This window comes from Panthera pardus, unplaced genomic scaffold (genome assembly GCF_024362965.1).
Source record: "Panthera pardus isolate Hobbes unplaced genomic scaffold, ASM2436296v1 HiC_scaffold_10, whole genome shotgun sequence".
NCBI classification, from domain to species: domain Eukaryota; kingdom Metazoa; phylum Chordata; class Mammalia; order Carnivora; family Felidae; genus Panthera; species Panthera pardus.
In genome coordinates this window covers 32929183-32944701 of record NW_026526655.1, presented here as the reverse complement: position 1 = coordinate 32944701, position 15519 = coordinate 32929183, and the positions used below count along the sequence as shown (strand labels likewise).

Genomic DNA, 15519 nt, shown 5'->3' with positions numbered 1-15519 from the left:
ATCCTTAAAGATCCTTAAAAATCATTACAGGTATCCCCTGCTTTTTGGAAGTTTGCGTTATGCTTCTTTGGAAGACCTACGTTAGCGCCTGTCTTTGCTAACTGAAAGAAGTTTGAAGAGGATTTTTGCTTTTACAAAAAAGGCAAAAAGCAAAAATAGCATTAAGTGTTTATTCTGCAGGGAGCCCTCACAGAGGCAGTGTGCACCCTGAGCAGCAACAGTAGCACCACCAAGCTCCTTCCCTGGGAACTACATTCAGCATCTCAGTATTAAGCCACTACGAACTGTGTGTGCATCTGTGCTTCATCTCCATTTATTTTGGGTATAGCTTAGCAAGATGTGCCCTAGGGTGTCAGATAAACCTAAGAAAGGTTATTTTTTGGATCTAAGAATACTCAAAACATTTTCCACAAAAATTAATGGTAATTGCTTCCTTGCCTCACACTGTATTGGCTTATGAAAAGTTTCATTGGAACACTCTCAGATAGCAAGGGAAACCTATATGGTATTTATTTGCAAAAAACACACACGCACAAATAGAGCAAATATATACTAATGACTTGGAACAAAATTTCCAATGACCGTGTATGTGCATGATTCTTTAAATAACTTGGATGGAAGAGAAGGTAAAAAGCTTTGGAATCTGTTAACTCAAAAGGAAGCTTTCAGAATGGTGAATATGCATGAGAGGATTGTGAATAAAACTTTGATGAAATGTGATAATGGAAAAAGTTTACTAAATTAATATATTTAATGTAACATGATTTTAAATATCAGTGTATAAGTAATAAGTTTCATCTATAACTATACATTTGATATTTATTTAATCTACATCCTAAATTGTTTATATATTCAAATTAGGCAAAAAAATTTGTTTGGATTTCCCCATAAAGAAAAGAAGGAAATGCTTATATTCTGGATCACCTTCCACTCAACAATATACGGTTTGTCACTGTTCTGGTCTTATTTCTGGGTTTGTTATTACACTCAGTGCAATCTACTTCAAATGAGAAGTAAACAAAGGTAAGATGTAATAAAAGGGAAATAGGCAAAATGAAGGATGTGCACAGCAAGAGCCCCCCATTTCCAGGTAACCAGACCCAGTCCCATTTGTGTTGCTTTGGAGACAGATTTTCAATAGCTTCTGTTTCATAGCTGCTGGTACCTGTCCCTTTCTGTTTCAAGTTGCCCCTTCTGGGTTTCACTAGGCAGAGGTTCTTAATAAAAAGCTCAGTCTCCCCAAATACAGAATTTGGAGTTATCACCCTAATCTGTTCTGTACTCCTATCATCAACTTTGCCTACCATGTTAAAAATGGGGAGGGGGTAGATAAGGCTTTAAAACAAATGTTTAATATTAATTGGAAAATGGGGTGCCTGGCAGGCTTAGTGGGTAGAGCACCCAATTCTTGATATCAGGGTCATGAGGTCAAGCCCCACATTGGGTGCAGAGCTTACTTATAAAAAAAAAAAAAACTTTAAAAATATTAACTGGAAAAATGACACAGAAATAAATATTCAATAGATTGGAAAAGAAATAACTCTTTCCAAATATATCATATAACAGTATCTAGGACTTCCATAACCCCATACTTCTGCCTGCTTACTTATTGAGGTTTTCAGTGAGAGAACTGTTGTCTATTTGTTCTTCTTTGTGGTCTTCAGTAAGCTTGCTTGGAGTGTCTTGTAGTTGCTAAGGATAAGAAATTCAATGTTAAGTAGATGGAATCTGTTTCTCTCTTTGTGCAAATGAGATGAGAATAAAAATTCTAAAGAACAACATAAAATAGGGATAGTTCTGAAGTAGGAGTGAGAGATATGGGAAATGTATGATAATGCAATTTGACCTGGGCCCTGGGTCCCCATTTATCCTGGCTGCCAATGACAACCACACAGACTATAACATGGGCTAGCAACAAGCTTCACAAGTTTGTGATATGCCAAAGAAGACTTACACTGTGTTACTAACTTCTACTGCAATGCTTTAAATACAGCTGAAGATTTTCAACTTCATCTGAACAGAAATTACATGTTAAATTTGCCTAAAAACATAGTATGCTATCCAGTGAAGCATTAATATAGAAAAAGTAAAGAAAAAAAACATACACACAACAAAAACATAACGACTAATTCAAGGATATCTATTAGACTGGAAGATGCTATGTCAGAACATGACTTAAATATCTACACCAAGCCCCAGGAATATACAGCTGCAAGAGGTCAATCCATCATAGATACTACATCTAGCTTGAGCAATCTCAACAATAACATTTTCAAGCTCTATTGAAAACAATACAGAGTGATAAGGTCAAAGGCACTGAAACCCAACCTACCAGAATTAAATGATTACCATAGTGTGACCCTGCTGGATAAGCCATATGCAAAGGTTGACAGAAAGATATACAAATGTTAAAAGCATTATAATCAAAGCCCAAGAGTACCTTTTACATGTAGGTATTACAGAAAGAGCTGATCTAATATAATACAGTAGTCTCTTCAGCTGCAGTCACCCATTATTTTTGCATCATGAATTACATCTATGACATGAGTGTAAAAGTAAAGCAAGGAAATTTTTCTTTAACTTCTAAAATTGTTGGGTAGGTACTCTGGTTGTTTTTGAAAACCAACAACCATTTTCCATCACTTGTTCCTCTTAAGTTTTTCTTTTCCTTGGCTTTTTCTTACCTCGTTTACACTTTGATTTTCTTTTCTCTTGCTCCCTCTTTCTCTCCCCACCCCAATATCTTGAGCCCACAAGCAATATTCTCACGTATTTGTTTAGTGTTTCTGGTAGCACTTGGAATCAGGGAAGTGCAGAAAAATAACTGGCTGAAGGAGTGTAGAAAAATGTTTCCCATGTTTTGTAAATTCAAAATTAGGCTTAGCACAAAATAGTTTCAGTGTTATCTAAATGAAGTATAATATACCTAACAAAAGAACATGGAAACAAATGTACCTTGAGAGCTACAAAATCATATAGATGAAAGCCAGTACTGGCCCCATGGATCTGGGACATCAATTGAGCTGTTTTCTCCCAGAATCCAAGCAGCGTCCTCTGCAGAAAAAGAAAGGTTGTCACTACGGTTACGATTTTTTTCACTGCTATTTTTCCTCACTAGTGTAGTAGATGAATGGTTGCTGAATAACAAGCAGTAGGAAGTAAAATCAACTTCCAAGTTTGGGGAACAAGAAAGCAATGTAAATAGTAATTCTGCATAAGAACTGGCAACTGTATCAGCATACACACACATACACACACACACCTATCTGTATACAGCACTGGAAAGTACACTGGAATCAGCTGGAGAGTAATACTAGTGGATTAGAACACCTTTGGAAGAGTCCAAAAGAGAAATGTTAAGAGCACAAAAGACTGTATCTGTATTAAGGGTATATGTATAAATCTTTGTGTTGGTAAGCACATATAAGCCTTTATTAATTGGAGAAAAATAATATGCACCACTAAACTAGTCTTTCATTGAGGGCTCAAGAGACTCACCGAAAAAAAAAAAAGTGTTCTTCAGCTAATTCAAGTAACTGGACATCTTCCTTGCTGCTTCAGAGTTCCTATTCAAAGTGAGAGGGCTGAGCAGAGATAATAAAAGAGAACTGAACTAACAGCTGTTGCTTTTCAGGCATATGCTACATGGATTGCCAGATACTTTTATTTTCAATTGCATCCTTTCTTGACTACTGAATTCCATCCACAGTACTGCACTGAATCAGGAAGATTTCCTACAAGCAGCAGTGAATGTCCATTCCCTTTAGTTTATTATTCTTAAGTAAATACAGTTCATTCTATTTTGCCATTTAAAAATACAAGTTAATATCGGTACCTGCTACTAATTAACATCTGACTTATTCACTGTGTGCCATTTATGTGTGATCTGGGATAACAGAAGCACAAGTGAGAGACTGCTGATATGAAAGTGCAGAATGAAAAGAACGCACGGCCTAGCATGAGAACACAGGTTTTCAAGGCCAACATTGCCGTTTACTTTAATTCTCATAGGGTTTCACTTTCCTCAGCTATGACAGGAAAGTTTTACACTTTTGGGCCCCAGCATCTTTGCTTCAAATGAAACTGTATGTAGAAGTTCAAAATGGAGTAGCTCTGGGGAACCAGGCAGGCTGTGAACGCTGCCTCAACACTTCCACTCAAACCTAGATGGCCCCTAAATCTCTCCTAGGACCCCAAGGGGAATAATGTGAAGATACAGGAGTAGGCAATCCCTAAGGTCTTTTTCAGTTTAGAATTCTATGATTCTCTGTCATAACCTCAGTAGGTCAATTTTCAAAGTCAAAGGAATTTGATTAATTATGCAATTTTTTATATCCGTTAGACAACTTTTAAAAAGGAACCTCACCACTCATCGTTTACTGCAAGGACATGCTGACCATGGAGGTGGGTACCTGGTAGGTAGTGAGTGAATGAGATAACATATTGCAGCGACTAGCTCCAAGTAAATCCACTTTCTGACAAACATCCATCTTTAACTTGTCGAAAGAAGCTTTGCTATTTCTCACTTGGATCTGTACCTGCAACCACAATAATATTTATTATTATTACTGATAATACAAGTATAAATATACCATAAGGGTTCATGGTACATATTTTCAGACACATGAAATAAAGAAGATTAATTCCCTCTCCTTGTATTATTATTTCACGATTACTGGTAAAGATTTTGGCTATTTTTAGTAACTGAAGGAGATTCTTTCCAGCAGGTATCTTTGTGCTGAGAAAGTATGCAATGATAAATGGAAAGTGCATAGTTGAGAAGAAAGACCCCTACAGACTCCAAATAAAAAGAAACATCCAAAACTACTGATAGGTAATATTTAGCTAATAGAAGAACACATGGAAATGAAACAGTTAAAGTGTTGAGAAGCATTAATAATAACTCTGAATCATGGAGATACATTTATAAATTAAAATAAATGCCTATCATATTTCTTATACATAAGGTAAATCACATGTCATCAAGTAGCATGAGTATTCAAATGTAAACATACTAATGTATTCATTCAACAAATATTTATAAGGTATCTATTATGTGCCAGGCACTGGGATATTGTGCGTGAAAAAAACAATGTTCTTTCCCATCATTTCTGAGTGAGGAGGCACAGGAAAAAGCAGCAGTAAACAAATATATAAGAGCATCTCATGTTGCAAAGATAACATATAAGTGAAAAGAAATGACTACTTTTGGGTAAGATGATTAGGGAAGCCTTTGGTGAGCTCATGCAAGATGTTTGAAATGGGACAGAAAAATGATAAGCAGGCCATGCTAAGATTCTGAGGAGAGCATTCCAGGCTCAGAGAAAAGCAAGGACAAAAGTCCTGGGTGTGGGAGGTGAAGAGCTTAACAAGCTTGCAGGACAATATGGAATAGGCTAGACCATATTCCTTCCTGGGGCATGGAAAGGGCTAGAGTCTAGAAAGTACAAGATGTGGCTGCACAGGCATCAGGGACCAGACTGTGCAGAACTATTTGGGTCCAGATAAGTTTAGAATGCACTTTTTTTTTTTTTAATTTAGGTGTGGGGCGCCTGGGTGGCTCAGTCGATTGAGCATCCGACTTCGGCTCAGGTTATGATCTCGTGGTTCACAAGTTCGAGCCCTGTGTCAGGCTGTGTGCTGACAGCTCAGAGCCTGGAGCCTTCTTCAGGTTCTGTATCTCCTTCTCTCTCTGTCCCTCCCCCACTAGTACTCTGTCTCTTTCTCAAAAATAAATTTAAAAAACAATAATAAATAATAAAATTTAGGTGAAATTCAGGTAACATAAACTTAATCATTTAAAAATATATAGTTCAGTGACATTAGTGCATTCAGAATGTTGTTCAACAACTCTCTTGGATTGTATTCTAAGATTATAAAGGGGAAAGATAACAGGTTGCTGTGGTTTATACAGCTGGTATAAAGTTTCCATCAATATTAAATATGATTTGTATTACATGTACTCTAAATATTTATGAAATGAAGGACTGAATGAATTTTAGTATTCATGTATGGTGAACTTGGGGGATACAATTCAAAACTAGTTTATTTAGGGGCGCCTGGGTGGCTCAGTTGGTTGAGTGTCTGACTTGGGCTCAGGTCATGATCTCACCACTCCTGAGTTCAAGTCCCACTTTGGGCTCTGTGCTGACAGCTCAGAGCCTGGAGCCTGCTTTGGATTCTGGGTCTCCCTCTCTCTCTCTCTGCCCCTCTCCCACTCATGCTCTGTCTCTCAAAAATAAATAAACATTAAAAAAATGTTTTTAATAAATAAATAGTAGTTTATTTAGCAAAAACATAAGTCCATACAGTTACTTTAAAAGTCTGTGGTCAAGGGGAGCCTGGGTGGCTCAGTCGGTTAAGCATCTGGCTCTTGGTTTCGGCTCAGGTCATGAGTTCGGCTCAGTTCACGAGTTTGAGCCCTGTGTCTGGTTCCACACTGACAATGTAGAGCCTGGCTGGAATTGTCTCTCTTTCTGCCCCTCCTCCATGCACTCCCTCTTTCTCTCTCTTTGAAAACAAATAAACTTTAAAAAAAAGTTTGTGGTCAAACTATGTACTGTAGTAGAATAAAAATCTGATAATCACTTTTTCTTATAATAATCAATTTACCTGAATTTTTACTTAAATTATTTATTTTTTCCTCACTAATAAACTCTTTCTCTCCTGCAAACAAATCCCAAAAGTCCAGGGAAGCAACATTTATATTGTGAAAGGGATAAAAAAAAAATAATAGAAAAGGTTGATGGGGTCGGGATGTCACTTAAAGATTAAAAAAAAAGTGTAACAACCTTTTGCACTTCAAAGATCTCCAAGCAACCAAGATTTTATAACATTTTTCAAAAACAGCCTGATATTTTAGGATCTTGATTAAATTATTCCGTGTAAATTCAATAGATTTGTGTACCAAGAAAAGGAAAGGATGCATTTTCATACTTTTCGGAACTTTTCCATTTGTTTTAGGGTGTCTGGGTCCAGTTCTTGGGATACGTCTTTCATCCACAGCAGAGCTCCTCTGTATTCTGTGCGTGCTTGCTCCATCCGATTAATTGTCATCAAGGTATCAGATACTGCCCTTTGACTGAATGTTGCTACTTCTTGCTTAAGACGAGAAAGAGGAGTATATAGGGCCAATCTAATGGCAGAGAGGTAAAAATCAGAGGGATGTACATCCCATAAACAAAACAAAACAAAAACAAAGGTTTAAAACAACCATATATTTTGGCTGTATTTAGTAACTGTTGGAGATTCTTTGCAGTAAGTATCTTTATGTTAAAAATCTGTAAAGTGATAATAAGTTCAAAATAAATAAGTAGAAAAAAATCCCTTCCACCTATAAAGAAGAAAAGTTCTAATGTACTCCTAAATAACATAATATCCAAAAAAGCAATAAAACAATTAAAATATACATATTTTTATATGCATGTGCCTCTGTTACATTAAACCACATTAAGGAGTTTAAATATAGGCTTGGGGCGCCTGGGTGGCTCAGTCGGTTAAACGGCCGACTTCGGCTCAGGTCATGATCTCACGGTCCGTGGGTTCGAGCCCCGCATCAGGCTCTGTGCTGAAAGCTCAGAGCCTGGAGCCTGTTTCAGATTCTGTGTCTCCCTCTCTCTGACCCTCCCCCATTCATGCTCTGTCTCTCTCTGTCTCAAAAATAAATGTTAAAAATAAATAAATAAATAAATAAATAAATAAATAAATATAGGCTTAAAGCCTATTTGTAGGAATTAAGCAACCAGAATGTCAATTTTTAAGTAATTATTTTAAAACCAAATAAGTAAGAGGCATCGAAACAATTACATGCTGTATTTCTCTTTGAACCCTCTACTGGAATGATCAGTAACCTTTATAAATATGCAATTTTAGGTACATAGATCAAAACTGTCATAAAGACTACAGATTGAGGATGATGCAAAACTGTAAACCTTTGCTTGGCTGAAGAACAGAGTGCCTTGCCAGTAGCATCCATCATTTTACCAGCTTGTGTTGTATCCCGTTCTGCTTGAAACTTTAAAAAGAGCCCTAGTTCATTTTCTTCCTCTGATATGACTAGGAAAAAATTACAATACAGTTAACTGTTTTCTTTCATCATTTGTTAAAGACACACAGCTAAAATTCTCACAGCAATAATTCTCTATACATAAGAATTACTTGAGGGAAGAAGAGAGACTTATTTTAAAAATGCATATTCCCAAAAAGAAAAAAAAAATGCATATTCCCAGGGTCTTTTTCCAGAGATTCTGATTTTACAGGTCTGAGGATCTGCTTCCCCTTACCCACAAGTACTCCAGATGGTTTTGATATAGTGAATTCATGGACCTTGCTTTGGGAAGCAAGGAGGGGGAAAGAAAAGATTCCAAAATGACAAAACCACAAATGCATTTTCAAATGTGCAGACATGTATTTTAGGATCACTGTCTCTAACAAAGTCTTTGTTTTCTATTTAAACTTAATCTTGACTCCCACCCTGGTTTCAGTATCTATGCTCAGTATCCCAGGCCCACAGACATCCATGGTTTTATTGCTGAAACCATAAAATTTGTCAGTCATGTAGTACATCACTACTCAGTGTTGTCCACTGACCAATTCCAGTCCACAGTCATTTGTTAACAGCCTGTAACAAGTACCGAAACGAAGAAACTGTTTAGAAGCTTACTAATTTGATGAGTATTTTATATCTGCTGAATCTAATAATAAAGTGTGCTTATATTTTGTGTGTCTTCTTTAATTTCATTTGTGTTGAAATTCACTTTCATTGTATTTTATAGAAGTGTCAGTTTACAACAAATTGAAAGTAAAACACAAAGCAAAAAAGTGGTCTTTGACCACAAAGTTTTGGAAGTGTGACCCTCTAATCACACACAGTAAGACTAATAAATGGGGAACCCATAAAGTATTCAAATTATTAGCTTAAAGTGAAAAATGACAAATGTCATGCCTAATTTCACCCTGGTTTACTGATGGAAAAACTGAAGTTAAAAACTGAAAGGGAAAGGGGTGCGTGGCTGGCTGACTGGGTGGAGCATGCGACTCTTGACTTAGGGTTGTAAGTTCAAGCCCCATGATGGGCAAAGAGCCTACTTAAGAAAAAAAAAAAAAAAAAGAAAAACACCTCACAAAACAAACTGCAAGGGAAGTCTCTCAGCACCTCTGAGGTGGCAGCCCGCTCACTTACTAGCTCCACACTCACACTGCTCCTTACTGTCACTTCTTTGTCACAAGGAACCATTCACATAATAGTTCAGTAAACTATTTTTACATTAAATCTTTCATTCTCAAAAATGCAAGTAAATTATTTATTTTAAAATGGGAATTACTGAATAGATATATAGGATTTCATACCATTAAGTCTTAGTTGATATTTCTCAACTATCTTCAGAAGTTCAGTGCATGTCTCTTGAATAGAGTGAAAAACCTTTGAAATATAAATTTTATTAGGACCAAATTTAAAGAATCATAAACATAAAATATCTGTTATAAGCACTTCAAAAGCAGAACATTTTCTTTTAAGTATTATGTTTATTTTCCTTGACTTTGAAGTACTTCCGTATTGGTTTTATACAGATGTAGAAAGCACTTTTAGATTCCCCCTTGAAGGCTGGAAAAAATGGAGATAAATACATGGGAGCTAATGAAGATTTATAACTGTGAAGTGTGTCCTCCCCTCAGCTCCAAACTATCTAAATAGCAAAAATGTAAATCCAATATAAACTGCATCAAATATTGTCAATTTCAGATGAAGAGTATAGATAACCTTAGAAAATGTTAACTCTCAATCTGGTTTTTCTACAATGTTATCCTAAGCAAACAGGTCAGTTAATTACCATAAAAACTAAATAATGTATTACAACATCATAAATAAATTACTTTTGGATTGTTTTTATTTGGAATTTTCCCTTCATTACTATTGTTGCTAATACCTAAAAGTAAAATAACCAGTAGACACTCATTTCAAAGTAAGCACATGAAAATTTGATATTAGAACACATTATACACATGAGGTAACTCTTCACACACATCTATAAATTTAGGTTTTCCCAGAGAGATGAAGTATCATAGGTTTTAGGGTACAGCCGTCTTCCCACAAAGTCCTATGCCGAAGAATTGTTACAAGACTTTAGTTTAAAAAGACCTTTGCACTGTAGCATAGTCTTAGGCCCTAATCCTTTGATTATCAAATAAATTTCCAATATCACCACTGAGCCTAAATATTCACTCTCTGAAACAGTTTTGTTATTATTTAGATATATGATCAGACCTAAGGAAGATTAGTGACAGACACTAAAATCTAAATGGAGGAGCAACTATCAACTTTCCACATAAGTTTAGGTATGTTTGAAATGAATTTGGTATATGGATTTTGCAACCTAAAAAGCTGTTTTAAATCCATATGGAAGAACAGAAAAGGGTACAAAAATGAGAGCTCTACTATGATGAAGTGATTATGATTGATTTTGTTCCCCCTGGGTCTTTGGAAGATTTATATACAATTGCTTTTTAATTTTACAATGACATTTTTTTTAAATGTGAGTGAAGTATAATATAATTAAAGTGTACGACACGATGATTTAAGTAAACATACAATGAAAAATTTTCTCATTCTTAAAAAATAAAGTACAAAAGTCAGAGAAAGTACTTGGGTGATTCCAAATATTTGACTAATGGATAAGAATATAAAATATGTCATACAGACTACCTAACGATGTAAAACAAAACAGAAAAATCTATGTCTATGGGAATATATGTTGAAATAGTGAATCTTTCCTTTAGCCTTAAAACATTTATTGCTTATAATCAAGTCCCTTCATTTTTTCCACATGTCACTGAATCCTAAGAATACTTTTCTACGCAAAAAGCTTGTTAATTTGTTATCTATTTCCATATTTGTTATGGCAATGACATAAATTTACTTTTTTTATAATAAAAATACTTAGTAGATTAAGACCTATTTAATTAGGCCTCTACTTTTAAGGATTGCAAGAAATTATTATACTTCAAGCATAACAGAAATCCTACTTGGAAATATTTGTAAAAGGCATCTTCAATTAGTATACGTACATGGACTCAGTAAACTTGCATTTAAAAACCTAGACCTATTCATTAATATACATGAGACTTTCCTCTAATTAGCTTAATCACTTAAAAGTAAAAAACACTCATAGGTTTAAAGTCATTTCATGGCAATGACTTTATTTAAAATGAAAAACATGGACAAAAAAAACACATTATAAAATACTTCAATAACTTTATCCCTTAATTATAGAAACAAAAACTCTAACTTATAAAAATCTTCACTCAGGGGGCCCTGGCTGGCTCCGTTGGTGGAGCATGCACCTCAAGTTCCTGAGTTTGAGACCCATGCTGGGTATAAACTTCCTAAATAAATAAATAAATTTTAAAACATAATAAAAAAATAGGGGCGCCTGGGTGGCTCAGTCGGTTAAGCATCCGACTTCAGCTCAGGTCATGATCTCACAGTTTGTGAGTTCGAGCCCTGCGTTGGGCTCTGTGCTGACAGCTCAGAGACTGGAGCCTACTTCAGATTCTGTGTCTCCCCCTCTCTCTACCCCTCCCCTGTTCATGCTCTGTGTCTCTCTGTCTCTCAATAATAAATAAACGTTAAAAAAAAAATTTAAAGGGGCGCCTGGGTGGCTCAGTCAGTTGAGCATCCGACTCTGGCTCAGGTCATTATCTTGCGGTCTGTGAGTTCGAGCCCCGCGTTGGGCTCTGTGCTGACAGCTCAGAGCCTGGAGCCTGCTTCGGACTCTGTGTCTCCCTCTTTCTCTGCCCCTCCCCTGCTCATGCTCTGTCTCTGTCAAAAATAAATAAACATTATAAATTTAAATAAAAAAAAATTTTTTTAAACATTAAAAAAATAAAATATAAACCCTCACTATTTGATTTCAATTATTTTCAATTAGGCAAAAGACTTCATGTAAAAGTAGTACAGAATATTTTGACATGATATAACTGCATATAACATGCGATTATAACTTACACAAGTAACAGGCAAAAAGATTCATGATATTTATATTAATTTCAATTAGGAGACAAAGGTGATAAAGCTATTATGATATTTAAATGAATGGAAATAAATTTATTTAACTAATCTATTTGTAGATACCTAATCAACATAATTGATTAATATTTAGCTTAAAAACTTATATTTATTACTTACCTAACTTATAAATACTAGTTCTGCCAATTCTCAATTTGTGCAAATTGTGACCTCCTACTCAGATATGATTGACAGATGAATACAATTAAATATTCCATTATCAAATTTGCAAGCTCTTCAAAGTCCCAAATAATAACCAATTATATGCAATACAAAGAATCCTCAAATTTACCTCAAGTTTAGCATCCAGTTCAGCATCAGATGCCACCACGTGCTCATCTTCCTTTTTTCCTGTTGCTTTGATAAAGACCTGTTTGGTTTTCCAGTATTTCTTTTGCATTCTGCTAACTACTGACTGGTTATCTTCTGGTCTGGGTTGCCCAAAGGAATCCATGAAGTGACTACAAGGAACAGACTAAAATTTCTTAAATTTTTTTCAATAATAAATATCTAGTCAGTCAGTATTTAATCCAGTTGAAAAAGTGAAAAAGATACTAAGTAGAATATTAATTTTAATAGCTAAACATTCTAATATTTGCTCTATAAGTTCTAAACTTATGTTATAATTATAACTTGCACAAATAACAAGCAAAAGATTCATGATATTTATATTTCAGTTAGGAGACAAAGGTGATAAAACTATTATGATTTTGCAATAATGACTGGAAATAATTTTATTTAACCAATCTATTTATAGACATCTATTAGTTTCTAATTTTGCTTTTGTAATAATACTGCAAAATGAATTTGTACATACATCTTTGCATATTACTATCATTCCTTAGAAAAGCCTCCCATAGTTTTAACTGCTGTGTCAGAATACACATTTAATAAATATTCTCAGATACACAAGGATTCAGATACATACTCTTTAAAAATCACTCAAATAAATGCTTTAGTATCAAATAAATAAGCAAAAATAAAGATCTCAATAAACATTAAAAAACATTTTTTTTTAATTATAAAAGGGGTGCCTAGGTGGCTCAGTCAGTTAAGCGTTCAGCTTTGGCTCAGGTTCACAAGTTCATGCTCATGGTTCACAAGTTCAAGCCGCACGTCAGGCTCTGTACTGACAGCTCAGAGCCTGGAGTCTGCTTTGGATTCTCTGTTTCCCTCTCTCTCTGTCCCTCTCTTGCTCATGCTCTCTCTCAAAAATAAACATTTTGTAAAAATTTTTAAAAATTAGGGGCGCCTGGGTATCTCAGTCTGTTAAGCGTCCGACTTCAGCTCAGGTCATGATGTCACAGTCCGTGAGTTTGAGCCCTGCGTCAGGCTCTGTGCTGACAGCTCAGAGCCTGAAGCCTGATTTGGATTCTGTGTCTCCCTCTCTCTCTGCCCCTCCCCTGCTCATGCTCTGTCTCAAAAATAAATAAAACATCTTAAAAAAATTTTTAAAAATTAGAAAGATCTCAGGTATAGGGGAGTTATGTTAGAAATAAAGATGGAAATTATAACCTGTGAACTTGAAAACTAATGTTTAAGTAATTCTTCTTAATATGGTTAACACGGCTATGTAAGGAAATGCAAATGTGAAAAGTGTTCCTTAAGGAGATGTAAAAAAAAAAAAAAAGAAAGAATAATAATGGTTTTTAAAGCCTAAATTATTCCAATAAATGGTGGGAGGCAGGAACACAGGGAGATATTAAAGTATGTGATTGATTCATCATTTTCAGAATCAACAGATAATTAACGTATTATTAATCTTAGTAAAGAAATAGGTTCACCTACTTTTTAAAAAAGTAATTACTAATTAAATAAAAATAGAATGTTTACTTTCCAAATTACTAGGGGCAAAACAAAACAGCAAGGAAAACTAGCAAAAGCAACAGCAGGGTGGGAAAAACAGGATCAAGGCAACATAACAAAAAGTATAAACTAGGATGACAGAATAAGAACAACTACACAATTTAGTATGATAAATGCAAACCTCCTCTCAAATATAAAGAATTTCAAACCATAAAAAGAAAAAACGATATCCAACTACACGCTATTTGGGGTCAACCTCTAACAAAATGACACAGGAAGAATTAGTTAAGATAAGCCAGGTAAATACACACAAAATTAAAGCAGGAATAGCCATACTAATATCAGACCAAGAAGGTTTAAATAAATAGCATTAAAAAGAACACAGTTAAAATGTAAAGTCCACAGGTGACCACTCTTCCAGATATCCTCTGAACATTCTCCTTTGGGTATTCTCCTGGATTCCTGGCAGTATAGATTAGCCACCATTTAACTGCAGAACCTCTCCTATGCTATGCTGGATAACTTGGCTAGACATAGTTGAGATGGAAAATAGAATTTAACCTTGGTACAGAGTGAATCATCCTACTGTTCTGACACATAAAGAGTCTTGAGGGAAAACTTGCAATTTATCTTTGAAAAATGCCATATTATATACAGGGCAACAAAAATACAAATTACAGGCAGTTTCTCAACAAAACCAACAAAAGTTAGACTACAATAAAGGAATGTACTTAGGGTAATGAGTTAAAGAAAAACTGTCAATCCATAAATCTGTATCTATCAAAACTGTCCTTTAAAAAATGAAAGCAAAATACATTTTCAGATAAAGAACTGAGAGAATTCATGGCCAGGGAACTTTCAGAAATGCTAACAAATTCTTCAGGCTGAAGGAAAATTAAAACAGTGATTTGGATCTACAAGAAATAATGAAGATAATCAGAATTGGAAAATGGGTAAATATGAGTTTTTTCTTTCTTGATTTCTTTAAAAGTTATAGTTTAACATATGCAGAGAAAAATAAAAATAAAAGCTTAAGTGTCAATATTGCCATTTTTAGATCATTTATACCTTCACCTACTCCCTTACCACCTCATTCTGTCATCATCATTACTATATGGTTCTTTCTGGTAATATTTACATGCATGAAGTATACAGTTTTTAGCTGTATACTTTTCACAAATGAATAGATATTACAGTATAGAACATTTCTAATGCCCCAAAAAGTTTCCTTATATTCTTTTTCAGCCACTGCCCAGCCTATAAGTAATAACTTTCAATTTTTTTCATCTTTGATTAGTTTTTCCTTGTCTAGTGTGTTTTTTTATGTTTATTTTTATTTGAAAGAGAGATACTGAGTGAGCAGGGCAAGGGCAGAGAGAGAGGGAGACAGAATCCCAAGCAGGCTCCGGGCTAGCAGCAGGGCTCAAACTCCTGAACCATGAGATCACGATCAGACCAAAATCAAGTCCGACACTTAACCAACTGAGCCAGCCACCCAGGTGCCCCAGTGTGTTCTTTTTTTATTGCTGAATAGTAATCCACTGCATGAATGTAACACTATGTTTTCATTTTTTACTACTATAGATAAAGCTGCTATGAACATGCCTAAACAAGTCCTCTTGTGGACAAATGTTTTTATTTCTTTTGAA

The 15519-nt window shown here is 35.1% G+C and overlaps 1 protein-coding gene across 5 annotated transcripts in view; it reads right to left on the bottom strand.

The window, feature by feature from the left end:
* ICA1L (islet cell autoantigen 1 like) overlaps positions 1-15519 on the bottom strand; it is an 89689-nt gene that overhangs the window by 49927 nt on the left and 24243 nt on the right. For 4 of the 5 annotated variants that reach the window (XM_019436627.2, XM_019436629.2, XM_019436626.2 and 1 more), the window contains exons 3-9: positions 12357-12525; positions 9349-9421; positions 7932-8055; positions 6937-7135; positions 4413-4538; positions 2956-3054; positions 1607-1692 (exon numbers count right to left, since the gene is read on the bottom strand). In XM_019436627.2, the coding sequence (XP_019292172.1) occupies positions 1607-1692; positions 2956-3054; positions 4413-4538; positions 6937-7135; positions 7932-8055; positions 9349-9421; positions 12357-12525 (876 nt within the window). Of the gene's footprint in view, positions 1-1606; positions 1693-2955; positions 3055-4412; positions 4539-6936; positions 7136-7931; positions 8056-9348; positions 9422-12356; positions 12540-15519 lie in introns of all 5 variants that reach the window. The other variant, XM_019436628.2, reaches the window with a different exon arrangement.